This window comes from Micropterus dolomieu, linkage group LG20 (genome assembly GCF_021292245.1).
Source record: "Micropterus dolomieu isolate WLL.071019.BEF.003 ecotype Adirondacks linkage group LG20, ASM2129224v1, whole genome shotgun sequence".
Taxonomy (NCBI): Eukaryota; Metazoa; Chordata; class Actinopteri; order Centrarchiformes; family Centrarchidae; genus Micropterus; species Micropterus dolomieu.
Window position 1 is genome coordinate 14780890 of NC_060169.1, and position 17009 is coordinate 14797898.

The 17009-nt window shown below is 39.0% G+C and overlaps 1 protein-coding gene across 1 annotated transcript; it reads right to left on the reverse strand.

Annotated features, from left to right (window-relative positions):
- Positions 1 to 10672: 10672 nt before the first annotated feature.
- slc5a7a (solute carrier family 5 member 7a) lies at positions 10673 to 16829 on the reverse strand. Its single transcript, XM_046032850.1, has 8 exons — positions 16565 to 16829; positions 16057 to 16170; positions 15450 to 15605; positions 15181 to 15329; positions 14546 to 14689; positions 13742 to 13895; positions 12873 to 13090; positions 10673 to 12771 (listed from the first exon to the last, which is right to left on the reverse strand). Exons 1-8 carry the CDS (start codon positions 16746 to 16748, stop codon positions 12082 to 12084), a joined length of 1809 nt encoding a protein of 602 aa, XP_045888806.1. The 5' UTR covers positions 16749 to 16829; the 3' UTR covers positions 10673 to 12081.
- Positions 16830 to 17009: the final 180 nt, after the last annotated feature.

Here is a 17009-nt window from a genome sequence, read left to right on the forward strand (position 1 = left end):
CAGTGTAGGCTGTATTCATATTTCAGTGCACACACACTAGTATTTCTACTGAGGAGGATCCCTGACATTATCACTCTTAATCTGAGTGAGATGTAATTGGTCTGTGATCTCATCTCTGCGGAGTTTTGTTTGATGAAAAAAAAAGCACCAGTTGTTTGTGAGAGAGAATGCTCATTAAGATCCATCTATATTATGGAAAACAACATTTCTTACAGTAAACATTTAGAGATACAGCTGTGGCCTGCAGAAATTATACAGAAAGGGAAAACCAGAACCACAATGGTGTTGCAGTAACATTTCTGTTAATACAGTTTTATAATAAATATGATTATGGAATAAATTATGCTTTGATCCAAATTTAATGAAAGAAAAACAGGTTCCATCGTGATGACATGCCATGCTCTTGATAAATGCAATAAAGACATGCGACTTAGAGAGTTTGACATGAGTTTTCTTGTCTGATTCAGACCAGGTGCAGAAGATACATCTGTACAAAATCAAATACATACAAAGCATTTTAGACCAGTTGCTTTCTTGACAGGAGTTCTTGTTTCAGAGACATTTTAATCTTTGGATTAGAGTGACATCTAATGGACAGGAAATGATGAAGCAGGTTGTTGTTTCGTTGCTGTAATGGAGGTTTTTACTAAAGTACTAAGCCACATTGTGTCCACAAGTTATGAAAGAGATTATCCAGAAATGTGCCACCACAAACTGAAAACACCAGTAGAACAAGAACAACTGTAGAAAAATGCATTGTGACGCTCTTCTGTGTGACAGTGCTTTGTCTTTTACATTTAAAGTTCTTCTTTCTGCTCACTGTATAAAATCCAAGCAGAAGTTGTGGTTGTTGTGTGGTTTGTTTCCACATAAATCACAAATACTGGTCACTACTTGTCTTATAATAAAACACGTTCAAGTGTCTCTCTCTCTCTCTCTCTCTCTCAATCTCTGGCTCTATGCACACCACACACTTAAATCAGTGTCCTCTGTCCAGTCTCCACCTCATGCTTGTGTCATTGCCATTAAATGTTACCATTTTTTCTCACAGTCTGGCAGAATATAATTGGATAAAAGGACACGTTATAAGGTTTTAGCTTTCCAGCCATTTCATAGAGAATATAAAGGTTGAGAGAAATGACACCTCATTTACTCCTCACATAGGTCCCCCTCTGAAACCCATCAGATCATGTATTCATCTGTAGTTTTTGGATTATATTTATGTATAAGGCCACACATTATGTTGTGTTGAGTGTTGTTGACAGGGATGGGCCGTATTGATGATACATGTATATTTGGAGATTTATGTCAGATTTATCACATAACTTATTAGGCAGAGAAATGCTGTTGCTCTCAAACATTGTCCACTTAATCAGCTGAGTCAATGATTTCATTGTAGCCTACTTTGGAAAAGTATTTTTAGTACTTTTAAAATGCAAAAACTACAGTAAATAATTTTATACACATCATGGCTGCTGTATTTTGTAGTTTATTTTGATGCTCATAAAATTAGGGTATTTGGTAGGATATCTTTTTTTACATTACATTTTGATGTAGCCTGTCTTTGCCTATTCCTGGTTGCTGACCCTGACAAAAGACATCATAGGTTTTATGTCGATGTAGTGGAGGTCAAAGCATTATTTTGGTTTTACAAAAATATGTTCAGGTTGGCCTCAGGTTTTTGTTCCCTGTTGGAGATCTCAGTCTGTCTGCCTCCTTCAGCATTTCGCCACCTGTCCAGCTCATGCCGATGCAAGACTGCAAGCAAGAAACCTCTGTTGCACATACTTGTGAAGTTGTATCTAAATAAACTGAACTGTGAATTTCTTATTACAAATTTGGTTGTGTTCTGCTATTGGGTGTGTTTGGGAGAACAAAACTTTTTAGGGTAGTGACATAATTTTGTTCGACTATAAACATGTTTTTGATTGTCCCAGTGGCCTATGCGGTGCTGGAAGAAGATGTTTTACAGTATAACGATGTACAAAAAATAACCCTACATTAAAAACTCTAGTCCAAAAGTCTCATCAGAAATATGTTTAAAGTAGACTATCAAAAGTAAAAGTACTGGTTATAAGGCAAAACGGCGCTTAGCAGGAGGAACATTAGGCTATATATTACGGACAACAGATTGTTAATACAGATTCATCAATGTGTTAGCTGCATTTTACTGTTGTAGGAGTCAAGCCCCGTCAAAGGTTCTCAATATAAATATAAGAGGTCAAGAGATAATAAATAGAAGAGGAGTAAAAACTAAATTCTGCATCAATATTGTAGGAGCCTACTTTTGGGACTATTCTCTAAATTTAGCCCTTGTTGTGAAATGTTGTGAAATAATATTACTTCTTTGGGCCTCAACCAGTTATTTTAATTCAGTCCTCTAAAACGTTTAGAGGGGACATGTCCTTTGGAGATGCTGACAACTCTTCTTCTGAAATTGCACTGTTTTTGTAAGGGGTCACAAGCAACTAGTAACTGTAACTTTAAAACAATTGTAGTGGAGTAAGTAAACACAGTAGTAGTGGAGTAGTAGTAAATGTAAAGTAGTAGAAAGAAATAGAAAAACTCAAGTAAAGCAGGCTACCTCAAAAAGTGTACTTAACTACAGTACCTGTATAATCAGAATTTACAATTTCCATTTCCACAACACAAGTGACAAGTCTGAGACAGACTGATGAGATTACAAGGATCCACAAGCTCATTGGATTTAAGTGTAGATACAGAAGAAAACAATATAAAGTTTATATTTAGATACATTTTTTTCAACATGATTGCCTCTTTAAAACTCTTTTTGCATAAAAACTGAAATACAAATGTGCAGCCCTATTTTCAGTCCACCTGGCTCCACCTAGTGGTCAGAAGAAAGATAACTACTTCTACAGACACAGCTTATATTAACTTAAGAAGAAACCCTTTATACACCAAACAAAACTTAAAAGGATAAACATTCTTTTGTTTTATGCCAAGGTCAGAGCTGTTGTAAATGTGTGTGAAAAATGCAGCCCTCAAAATACAAGCCAAGTATGGTTGAAAATGTTGGATTGTTGTGACTTTACTTTGACTGTGTCTGTATTTGTACATGTTTGTGTGTAGTGCTGTATTATGACCTATCCCTGGATCTGAGCAATCATGTGATCTCCTGCTTGTGACATAAGGCAGCCTTCTGATGTGACACCCAGCCAAGCACTGTCAATCTGCAGTGTACTGGAGTGTGACCTCAGCACTGTCTCAGTGCTCTCCAAAGAACCTGGCCCATCATCCATGTGTTGTCTCCCTCCCTCTCGCCCTCGTCCAGCTCCTCTCCAGTGATCCTGTCCCTGCTCCTGTCTGACACACCGTCAGAGACAAGGGTCAGAAACCCCTTTCTTCTTCTCTGTCAACAGGGAATCACTCATTCACGCACTCTCTTTTTCTCCAAATCACACTTTGACTTCATGTGCTTCTACACTATAACTGTAGGATATTTCTGATTTCAGTCAGGATGTTTTAATAATTAATTTCAATGATATGCATAGCCTAGTTAGTTTGGTGGTGGGGCTCATATGCTCATGTGATGCTCTGGAACAACAACATTGAATGAACACAAACACATAATAAGCAATTCACACTACCAACACAACTAAATGTCAATGCAGGAGCCTGGGGAGGCAGAGGGAGTTACATTTCTGAAAGCAGGCAGCAGGGTAGCAGCGAGAATACAGACCTCAGTGATGTTGAATGTCGACTGAATGAGCACCAAATGTTTATATGGACCACCTACTGCGAGAGATAAGTCATGGACATGTGTGATTGGAGGAGGCATGGAACATGTGACTATAAAATGACCTCTGTGCCTGCCTGAATTACAGAAAAGTCCCATATATTAAGTTTTGGGGAGCTATTTAAACTCCATTATCATATGGTGGACCATCTGCTGATTGTACCGAAGCACCTAAATTTACCTTCTACTGTTTAAACTATCAGACTAGAGTATAAAACATAACAAACTATCAATAGCAACAGCATTGATAACAACAACATTTTGCAGTGCTCTATAAACCTGAAATAACATTTTTTGGGGGCCACTCAATTCAATTTGACATACATTTGTGTGACAATTTAGACAAGTTTGTATGCATTCATTTTGTATTAAACAAACGTTTTATAGACATGTCTGATAATTATTTTGAAACCTTGCCAGAACCTGAGCATTCACTATACCTTGATAAATTAAGGTTGATCTGTTGGTCGTCATGTTCCTTCAGTAGTCCAAGTGGATAAGTGGCCAGACATTGCTTATCCGGACATCTATATTTAATAAAATCACCAGGTAATGTTAGGCTTGTCAGTTAATGATGCAATGCCGGTCTGGTCTATTGCACCAGTAGCCGTTGCTACAAGCAACAGTAAGTTTAACTGAAAAATGCTGGTTTTCTGAATAAAACATTTTATTAAAAATAATCCATAATTCAAATCTATCAACATAAAGTTGATACTCACATGCTTTTTTATGTAAGTGAGCACATAACTAACATGCACAACAACACAACTAGCTAACATGCTTTAAACTTGCAATAATAACTAGATCATCAATTTCACACTAGGACCAGCTTTTGAAGGGTGTTTTTTTTTATAGTGGGCTAATTGTTTAAAATAAAAAATAAAATTATTATCCAAAACCGTGTCAAATATCACACAGTCAAGCAAATTGTACAGAACAATACAGTAGGCTACAGTAGAGCCAACAGAGCATTTTCACATGACATTTTGACATGTCACAGTGGTAAGAAGCACAGGTGTGAATAATAAAATGAAGGACGGCTGAATTCCATTCGGATGCTTCAATTTCAGGGTCCTAGCAGTGTACTACTGTCACAGATTACGGGGACCAGGGGTGTAGCACACAATTTTGGACTCTGTCCATAGGCATTCTCCATGGGCCCCTCCTACCCAACCTCTACTTGAATAGAACTGAGCCACTGTTAATGTTATTAGCAACACACATGCTTTTTCCCGCAAAGTGTTCGGACTGAAAGTCTACAAATCCTGTTATTAGGCTTCAGCCTTTTGTTACCTCTTGTATTATACAAACAGACCCTTTTGTGCATTTGCTGTGCAGTTCCTACATGAACTTTTCATTTTGAACCTTTTACTTCCTTATTGTGGTTCAACTGCAAATCTATCCCTTCCCTCAACAGTAAAGAATGACAACTTTCTTTAGTGTATGTACAGTATGTGTGTGTGTTTGTCTTTAGTCTTACTCATGCTTTATGTGACTAGACTGGACTGTATGTATGTGTGTGTGTGTGTGTTCTTGTCACCTTCTCTCAGGGTTACGTCTGCACCCTTGTGCTCCTCAATCAGCTCTAATGGATCCTCTGGCTCAGACTCAGCCAGGGCACTGATTGTGATACTGAAGACACTCAAACACATACACACACACACTTAGACAGGGTGGGGCTGGAGGCTGATGTGCGTCGTGATGAGCTAAGAGGTACCACGACCCTCCTAACATTTTCTTTCTTCCTTTGTCCTTTGTTTCTTCTCTTGTGCTTCACCCTTACTGTCCCTCAATGCTAAACCTTCTGCCTGCCATGTGACGCTGTAGAAACAAATGATTTTAAAAACAAAATTTAACAAAATCTCAAGTGTGTTGTGGCCTTAAAATAATTTTTTTCTTAATTTCTGTCTCATCATAAGGCTATGACAATAAAATCGTATTCCATCCAAACAGCATTTTCATCAGAAATGTCACATCTCTGCTTCTGTGCCTTTGTGTCAAACCAACCCCCACCCCTCACCAACACCACAGGCCCCTTGTGTGTGCTTGTCTGGATGTGAATTGTTCACATCCACCCTCCCTCACCGTCTTCATTTGGAGAGTGAAGTGGTCCTCTGGGGCTAATGTGTGCTTTTGTATGTATGTGTATGTGTATGTGTGTGTGGTCGCTACATTATTCTCCCCACTGACTTTCTATGGGATGAAAAAGATGACTGTCCATCCAGCATGTCCCTTCCTTCCTGTCTTTAGAAAAGAGATGAGCTGAGGGAAACATGTTATGTGGCAGGGCAGCCCTCATATGAATAAAGACAAGTCAGAATGTAGAGAAGTAAAAACACTAATGTTGCATTAGGGCTGTAAGTTTATCAAAACATCACATTTTACATCTTCATCGCTGAATTTTAAACATAAAATGTTAACAATTATCATTCTGTCAAACAACTAATTCACATTAAAATTGAGTTTACAATTATACAAACAGCAATGAGAAATGCAAAATGTCATGCAGAAGTTGATATGTAGAGTAAGAATGACAAAAAAAAGTTCCTCTTATTAACTGAATATGCGGTATTACTGTAAATACAGATAAAGGAGTCTATAGTCTAACTTTGGCCTTCACCACAGAAAATCCTACATTGATACATCAAAATGATGATTGTGACTATTTTGACTGCAACACTTTCTGTTCAAAAATTTCTTTGACCTGTGACTTCTTACATTTATAAAACGTTTGGCCCTCACCTCTGTTCTAGTCGTTTTTAGACATTTTAATGTGGAAATGTTACATATTATACCTTTAAGATATCAAACATTTTCATATTTCAAGTTATTATTATTCTTAGCTATGATGTTGCAACGCTTCTCACCACGGAAACTTATTAAATTAGGAGAAACTCTTGCATTACTTGTGTTGCATTGCTTCAGTGATCTGGACTGAATGTGCGATTTAGTGTTTTGCATTCATATCTAGAGGTTTGCACATTTAAACTGAGAATTTAGCTAAATCAATTGTAAAATCCTGTAACAGAAATTAATCTTTTAATCTTCATATATCCAACCAAAACCCAACAAAAGAAACCCCCCAGAAATAACCATTGGGATACATTGGCATGACTGTTGCTTGTGCACAAGAATTTCACATGCAAGACCTTTTTTTTGATTGTCATTCTCAATCTCTGCACCACTGACTCCCCATACATGCTGAAACAATTTGATTCTTATTGATCCTTTGGAGCTGACGGCTCTCCACCACTAAAATCTAGTCTCTTCTATTTGACTTACAGCTCTAATTCCATATCAGTGAAGCTGATTCATGGCTCTGACTCACTAAGAATTCAGGGGTCTGCTGATTGCAGAGCAGCCGCCTCGTCCCTGTGGTGAGCCCCGGACGGTCTACCTGCAGCCGGCCCGAGTGGAACAAAGCTGGTTCTATAATTAGGTTGTCATGGCTGATTCGATTAGGGCAGCCGCTACATTCATTTTGCTAAAGATGCTCCTCAGCTGCTTGGAGGGACTAATGGAGGAGATGGAGAGATATATGGGAAACAATTAGACGTGACATTATCGTATGGTGTGTTTGGTACTAAAAAAAAAGGGTGTATGTTTGTGCCAATAAATCAACTCAGAAATTATCTCTCAACATTTACATCCATGTACCACACACATCCTCTCATACCTCCCTCTCAAGCCTTCTTTGTCTTCTCCCTTTCCCCGTCCCTCACCATCTTCCGATGTTTCAATTAGCTGCCATGCAATTGAATTACAGGGGACATTATTTAAGGACATAAATAGTGGCCTGCAGACATGATGGTGGGGCCTGAGCCTCAGATGAGATATGTACCTTGTGTCACGATCCAGAAAACATTTCTGATGCTCCACATCATGTTCGCATTTGACTTTTTCTGGGCTTACAATAAGAGAAAGTAAAGACCTGTTCCACGGAAAAATGCGCTTTGCATACTGTTACTTCACTTGGATGTCCTTCACTGTGCAGAAGGATGGCTGTCTGATGCGAAAACTTGCAACCTCTAGTGCAGTGCAATGCAATGTATTTTTCAGGGTATTGGAAGGAGGACTAGATGTAAATTTCAGATTTTTTAACAAGTAATTGAACTTTTTTGGGGGGAAAGATCATAAAAAACAGAAACTCTTATTTAAAGCAGAGCAAATAAAGATTAAAGCTGCTTTCTACCCTGCTTTTCACACTCAAACAGTGCTGACAGAATTGTGTTTGGAGCTTCAGTCAGATGAAAGCTCTTTGGGGTTGTAGGAACTTCCCCACTCAAGCCTGAACTTTGCTGCCATGGTGAGATCTACATAGGGAACATTGAGATAACTTTCATAATCGTCAGCACTTAAAAACTTAAAAGGGGTAATCCAGGTCGATCTTGATTTTTATTAGTACAGTATGTAGTCTTTCATTAGACGGCCCCTGCCAGGTAAACATCTTTCAAATTCCTCATCCCCATTTTGTTTCGTAGACTTTGTGTTAAACTGTTGATGGCTCAAGCCCAAATATTAATTAACCCTGGGTTGTTTTGTTTTACAACTGTTCTCGCAGGCCGAGTATCCTAATACAAATTATAATGAGTAAACCTAATGTCTAAAATTGGTGGTGCCCAAACATGCAACATTGGTTCCCATTTACCCACCTACTCTACCATGATATTGTTGAAAATGTGTTTAATCTGTTTTATTAAGGCAGGAAGTTGTTGACTTTTTGGTAATTTTTAAGGCGCAACTTTGTGCTGTTGTTACAGTGGATTCTATTATATTGCACATTTGTAGATGCTCTTGTGTCCACCTCATTTATGTATGGTAGTAGCCAGTAATGTTAGTTGAAATGAGATACAATTTAATAAACAATATCAGTGCTTAGGCTATCCAGTGCAAATTTTGGTCTGATTTCAAGCTTTTAAAAGCTGTGCAAAAAAGCCGCATTCCATTTCACAAATGACATTTGCGGCAAGCAGTGTGATACCTGGACGGTGACCTTGCTTTGGGTTATAACTGCCTCCAGCACAGTGTATCTGAATGCAGCGTCTGCTCTCCGTTATCTCATCTCCCCATGTCCACAGTGAGGCAAAGTGCTCTAGTGGGACATTGATTCCCAGAATTCCTTTTTATCTCTTAAGGTTGGTCTGGGAAGCTGGCACAGATAAAACGTAGTGAAACTGTTCAATTTCGTATTTTTAAACACTTAGTTTTCAGTTTATATGGCTTGTTAATCAAAACCCTGAGGTTTCTTAATAAATGTAAAAGCAAAGAAATCATCTTTCTTAGCACGTATATTAGTTAAGCTTTATTCAAAGGGAAGAGAAGAGGATCCTCTATCACAACAAATGTCCAAAAAATGTGTCAAATTTAGATTATTACAAATGCAGGATGAAAATCTGCACTGGCCAAATATCGATGACTTCTGAAAATCATCATAGGACGTTCTAAATATATCCAGTAGTTATGAATGAATTAATTTGTTTTGGCTCACATCCAAATGCTTTCTAGAAGAGAGTCCTAGGCAAAAACCATCCCCCAACGATCACCTCCTCATCGTAAAGCCTAAAATAAATGGATTGACTTTTGGACATGCGCCAGTTTTCCTTCATAATTGTTAATTATCATGAGTGCTCTCTGAGGTACTTTCTATGAATGGAGATGGGACTCTCCCTCTCTTTTTCTCCACCCTCTGTTCTTTTTATGGGATTGGTCTTAGTTCTCAAGGACATCAAAAAGGACGCCAGCGATGGAGGGAGGAGGTGCAATGGATGGGTGGGGCACTTGCGTCATTCCTGCACATGATGGTGGGTGGATTTTATGGCAACGGGCGCCAGTAAGCCACAGTCCCCTCTAACCCCCGCCCAAGTCCATCTTCACTGCCTCCACCACCAGCAACCCCACCCACCCCTGGGTGGCTCCTCCCTGAGTTTCAGACAAGAGAGAGTACAGCACTTAAGGTAATGTAAATAACCAGAACGGGAGCTATTTTAAGATGCTGTCTTTCACGGGGGCCATGGAGGGGGACAAAGATGCAAGCCAAGCGATTGAAATTGCAGTCACGTTTTAGGACATGTTCTCTTTCTACCATCCCGCTCGCTGAAGGGCCTGACAGATAAGAAAGAGCTTGGGCCTGCTGAAAATTCAATGTAAGCGGTTTTCTAAAGAAAAGCATTTTTGAAAAATACATACATTTCACAACAGGCAGCGGAAGGTCTTGAAAAGTAAGTCTGGAATACCTCCTTTTAGCTTAAAATTACATGCAGAATAGAATACGTGAAATACATTAAAATGCGCTCTAATATTCCTATAAAACAGAGATCAAAAAGAGATTCAAAGAGGTTGCAAGATAAATCTGAGGGTCACAAAATGATTAAAAAGACATAAAAACATATTTCTGCAACACAGAAGTGTTCCATCTCCTAATATTTGCTCTTTTTCTAAATGACAAGTTAATGTTAGCTCTACAGGCCTCTCAAGTTATATTCATACAACAACCTGATAGTGAAGAATCACTTTTTGGTTTAGCCCTTGCAACGTGACAAGGAGTCCCAAGTCAACATAGATTCGTTTCAAGATCGGGAACCACTGCTATAAAACCCACACAACAGAACCTGGTCCCTGGAGGATCACAATGCACCTCATGTTTCAGCATCATGACAAATAACAAAAAGACAGCTAAAAATAATGATGCATGCTAAAATCTAATTTAGTGGAAAGTTTTAGGAAAATTATTTAAGTAAAAGTAATATTCTCAAAGTAGATCTTAGAGTCGGTGAACAAAAAAAATGTGCAATACCAATTTTATCTTCTTACAAAAGTAGAATTTATATATTAAACTGAAATAATGCTCTTTTTTATTGTTTCATCTTTTATGACATCAAAAATAAATAAACATTTAGACAGCATCCTTTCCATCTTATATGAATATATTTTAACCGGCATTATTTGTGATATATTTATATATAGCTTTTTTCTCCATATTTATACAAACATACACGTCACAGAGAAAATAATCTGTACACTGCTGTTAACAACAAATAAAGAACAGATTTGTTAAATCAGAACCTGCCGCCACGTCGTTCTGCAACAGTTACTGTTGGACTTTGCAAAATCACAAACAAAAACATACACAAACAGCAGTAGAAGTACACTACTTGATATAATTAGATCTTTTGTAGAGGCTACATTCATATTCAAGTCTTTGTTCACTGCAGTCTGACTAGAGTCCAGTCAAAACTGTGGTAATTAAAAGTATCTCTTCTTAGGAGCTTCATTAAGGCAGTTAAAATACCAGATCATTTTAAACACTAATTTACACTTATTCTTATGATTAAAACTGACATTAAAGAGAATATTAGCTAATGCTTCAAGTCAACTACCATTACTACAGCTTGTATATTTTTCTACTCGGCTGATACATGGATTGTTTCTTTCTTGATTCACAGTCATAATGTGTTCATCAGTAATAATTAATAATATACATGGAGAGACATGATTGCTTGTCAAAAGTGTATTAAACAAAATTAGTTTGTGGTGATGCATTTTATTTTATGACATTACTTTTTATATGTTAATTAATCTATATATCAAAACCCAGTCATTTCAGTGCAACAAATGTGAATTAGGATACACATAACAAAACCAACTGGCTTGATATGACACTTTGAAGATATAAAATATCCTGTTTTCCATCATTTCAAGTTGTTCATCTATTTTACTTCCACTCTCTCGCAATTAGATTTGTATAACAGTTACTGTACAGGTGTTAAAGTGTATGTATCATGTTATTGCTTTTATCTAATTGGTACATACATTAGTAAGTACCTTCCCTTCCACACTATGGTTGTGCTGTCAGTTGTTTCTTATAAAGTACCAGTCATCTGTTTCGTTTCTTGTCATATTTCTGATTAAACATTTCACCGCTGTACGCAGCATCTCTCCACTCATCTGCAGTTTGGTAACGGTCTGCTTTGTCATTAGTGATAGAAACTAAAATTAATCTAATTAAGAGACTTGAAGTATATCTCCAAATCAGTTCAAACGGGGATGAATATACAGTACACCCAACTATTTATAAGTACTATATGAGCGTGTGTTTGTTTGATGTACTTCACAGAAAGACAACGTAATGTCCGGACAATCAGCAAGCTGCTGCACTATATATCCTGACATGTGGCTGTTATTCAATCACCACAAAGTGGGATGTGGTACTTTGTGGTCCCAAAAAGGATGTTTGCTTCTTGTCTCTGAGTTGTATCTTCTTGTTTTTGGAGTTTCTGACAGACGAACCAGTTCTCTGGCAGTTCAGTCACGTGGTCAGGTTCTTATTTTATGCGGAGTTTTTCTTCATCAAGGTGGGAGGAGTCGGGGCTGGACTCTTCCTCCTCCTCCTCTACTGTTTCTGTCGGCAGCGTGTCACGGCGTGTGAACGCGGCCGCCAAGGTCACACTCAGCCGCGGTTTGACGGGCGTCATCTCTGACAGCCCGATGTTGTTGCCACGAGTTACAAGCGTCGTCTTATCCATAATCTCTCCACTGTGCTTGGACACCACTGCGTCGAGAAAGTCGTACTTGTGTGAAATCTTGCCACTCTCAAACAGGTACTTTGCCAGGTAGGAGAAAGCAATGTTACCCAGAAAGGAGGCGAGCATCGAGACGGTCTTGAAGGGGAACTTCTGGATGACGATTTCTTCCAGTTCTCCAGTCATGTGGTGTATCCGCTGCTCAGTGATCCAGCCAGGATAATAAATGAAAGGAGGCAGCCTCAGGTAGGGTTCACCTCCACCTATACGCAGCAACATGCCAAACACGTAGGCAGCCACTGAGCCATACGTGTTGGTGCCTTTGACAAAGAGCACACTGAGCAGCTGGGGGAAGATGATGACGTAAACCAGGTCTGAGCTCAAGTACCAAAGTCCGTAAACCGTCCCGGTAACCAGCGCCATGAACGTGGCAAGGCCGCCGAATACAAAGATAGTGATCCGCATCACCCACACGATCTCACGGTCAGACGCCTGAGGAGACGGAGAGAAGCAGTAAAATGGTTGTGACAAATGCAGAACAGCCAAAAACAAGCCAACAACGCGTGGAGTAAACGTGTCACACGTGCACTTACCGACTGTCTAAAGGTGAGCTGGTAGATGTTCCTTGCAAACATGGAGCTTGCTGAAAGGATGGAAGAGTCTGCAGATGACATGACAGCCGCAGACACTGCACCCAGGCCAAAAAAAGAGACAAAAGGCGGGCAAAGGTGCTGGAGCACGATGGGTAGAATCATGTCTGCTTGGTCCTTCTCTTTAGGAGGAATGGCACCATAAGTTGTCTGGTTCCAGTCTGAGCAAGGGAAAGATTTAATGAACATTAAGAACATTTGCCAAGTATAAAGGTACTGTTAATAAGTAAATAGATAAATAACCACATGGCATACAGAGAAACACAACTTTTCAAATAGCTCAGAAATTAAGGTCATTTGCAATGAAACACTCATAATACAAAAATATAATGAAGCCATAGCTTACTCCATATATGGTAGAAAACTTGTGCAATACAATTTCAAAACTGCATCAAACATGCACAATTGTTAGAAAAAGAAATATGACCACAATGCAACATTACAAACACATTACAACAGTTTGTAATGTATGTTAACGTTTTTATTTTTGTTATTTGAATGTTGTAACGATAGCTCATGTTTATCATTATAACAAGACAAAACAAAGTTGTGCATTCAGATATTCGCCGAGGAATTTGACACCTAAAAATCTGGAGATCAAACCTCTAATTAAGTCCCTTGCCTCCCTCTAATGTAATATTTACACAACCCGCGTGGTTATTAAATGGACTGCTGCTTCATTATGCATGAGGTGAACCAGCTGCTATTTACCAGGCTCTCTCAGATCTAAGGGCAACATGGACCCATCCGGAGCCTCCCACAAATACACACACAGACTGTGCATATGCAAGCTCATGCATGAGCTCTCTAACCTGTAGAGGCCCCGATGGCCCCGATGAGAACGGAGGGCACAGCCATGACGAGGCACCCGAAAGCAGCCAGGAAAGAGAGGACCTGGGCATAGGTAGCCGAGGAGGAAGACAGGACTCTCTGGAAATACACCTGCCACGGTATTCCTCCAAGCATCTGTAGTGTATTTAGAGTCCAGTCAATAACATTTGCAGAACTGAAGCACAACATAGTCATGTTAAGTTGTTATATTTACATAGCCAGAAATCATAAATCTGCCTCAAGGGGCTTTAATCTGTGCAGCGTACGACACCTTCTGTCCTTAGAACCTAGTTTCTGATGAGGAAAAGCGCCCCAAAACCCATTTAACAGGGAAAAAAGAAGAGACTTAAGGAAGCGCAACACGGGAGGGGTCCCTCTTTAGATCATAGACAGACATACTTTTCATTCACTTCGGTTTTGTAGAAAAAAGTAACACAAATGTCAGAATGCACGAAACACCTTGCTATAAGGTAGCTGTTAGTGAGTAGATGACTACGTATTTTTTTATGGATGCAATAAATTATCAGCACGATTGATTCATCTATACATTCTTTATAAGATTAGTCAATTTATAGTATTTGCCTACAAAATAAAAAACATCCAAGATAAATATACATCACAGTGTACCAGAGTCAAAATTCTCACATTTCTCATTTCATAAATGACTTGACTCATGATCAAAATTACTTTTAAATTTCCTGACAATCAACTTCAAGATTAATCAACATCAGGATAGAACATCAGATTGGATAAAGTCAGAGGCGAATAACTCGTGGTTACTGTACCAGGAGGCAGAAGTTGTCAATCCAGACCCAGAGGTCGCTCTTCTGGATGCTGCCTCTCCAGGGCGACTGGTACACATGCTTCACTGCAGTAACGGTAATGTCTGACACCGCAGGGTTGGTCAAAGCGAAGGGGACACTGATCCACTGTAGACAGCCAGAAACAAGTCCAGGAATTAACAGTTACAAACACAAAACTTAATGGAAATACTTCTATAATGGTACAAGGCAAATTTAATTGTCATTTTACAAAAGGGTGGTATAACAGGATGATGTTTGTAGATCTCATTATGCTACTCACAAAGAAAATATTTTGATTTGATAAAATTATATACATAAACTATATGGCATGGAGCAGTGATGAGGATGTTTTAATTTATTTATCACACCTTAGTTTTTATTAAAATCTTTTAGACAATTTGTCACAAATAAATCTTTGCAGTGTCAATTCATTTTACTGTGTGCCCTTGGAACTGCATGTTTTACTATTTTTGTGCAGTATTCTTGGAGTGATGCATATTTTAAGTCAAGGTCAAAGTACATTTGATGGGACACATACAGTAAATCTCCTCAAGATGTGTAACTAATTACACTATTTGCTATTATGTACTTTTCATTAGGGTTCAACATGAACCTACCAGGCCAAGAAAGATGCAGAAGAGCTGCACTACGTCAGTGTAGGCCACAGAGTAAAGTCCTCCAACCAGGGTGTAAAAGATTGCAATGAGTGCCGAGATAACCACGGACATCTTAATGTTGATGTCCACGATGACACTCAGAGTAGCACCTAAGGTCATGGACAAACACACATTAAGGCCACTGCACCATCATATGGTCAACAAACTCAAACATGCTTTGATCTTATTGCCTACAAGAATCATTTTTGTAGACTGAAACATGAACTTACCAAGGGCGGATAAGATGGCAGCAGACCAGAAGATCTCACCCATGAGTGCAGGTATGAAAAGGAGGCCACCCATACGTTTCCCATACAGCTGCTGGAAGGGGTCCAACATGGTGACGTAGCCGCGTGAGCGCATGGGCTTAGCGAAAAAAAGACCACCTGGGACAAAGAGTGGACACCTGACTGGCTGAGAACTGAGGCATCCACCATCCAGGGCCCCTAAATCTAGACTAAACTGCCTGTCATAATCCTCAAGTGTACATTTAAAATGTATTTATGGTTTAATTGTGTTTTCTTAAATAGATTTGTTTAAAATGGACAAAACCATTAAAAAGCATTATATTAAAAAAGAAGCTGATACTGAACAAGAATTTTTCTGTGCAGAGGATCACATGTAAAGGTTTATTTAGCACCCAAACCAATAATTTCAATTAGGTATGTGGTCAATACGTCAGTATATTAATGTGGTATATTATGTGTGGAGTGCATTTGAGTGTAAAACATGTCTGATGAGTGTGACCGCAAAATCCCCCCTTATGCTCTTTCTCAGTCCTGTTCACACCTGTTTTTCACATTGTTTTAAACGTGATTGCCACATATAACCACTCACCCACAACAAGACTGAGGGCATATCCAAAAGGAGCTTGTGCCCAGGCCAAGCCATAATCCGGTAGATACACATATTCAGCTGTGCCATTGATGTATCCACCTCCAACCCAGGTCGCTAAAAAAAATATTACACGCACAGAAAATAAAATGTCACCACTAGAGAAAACCAGATTAAAGAATTACACCTATTTGACATTTGTGTTAATAAAACAGGAGGGCATTTTATGCCAACATTCGTAGCAATTCAAGCAATTTACACTGTAACACTTAGTGCCAGTAGGTCAAACTTTAATCAAAGAATTTGTCTTAAAGCTGCATCCTGGAGTGACGTTCTTACAAAATGTCGGAACTTAATTCTAAAAACAAAACATCCTGAAAAAAGTCATACTACATAAGGAAAAAAACTCCGACAGATGATTCTTCACGTTAAAACAAACTGAGGTTAAACTTGTTAAAAAAGGCTTTACTGCTAATTAGCATTTATCAAATCTAATGGACACAAACTTCACCTGTCATGGTAAATCCCCCGACAAATAACCCAATATCTCTCCCTCCGACCATGATGGTTTCGCTGCGGTCGGTGCCCTCCGCCTCCCCGGAGTGTTTGTTCTTCCATGCCGCCCAGATGCCCACGAACAGGATCAGCACATAGAAGAGCGCGATAGCCACAAGCCCCTCGACATGGATAGTCATTGTCGCGCCGGTCTTCCGCTAGGAACGGGAGGGCATGGAGACCTGCTTTGCGCACGGAGAGCAGAGGATCACATGTTAAGTCCAGTACAGTATTTATGAAAAAATAAGTAATTTGGCATTTAGTTTTCTGCATCTGGTCAGCTGGAGTATTGGCAGATACGTGCCAACAGTTTGACCTTCTTGGATTGTTTGAAATCCACAGATTTTTTTTTTAATGTTTCAGTTGGATTAGAGGTTCAACTAACCAAATACGCGGTGATT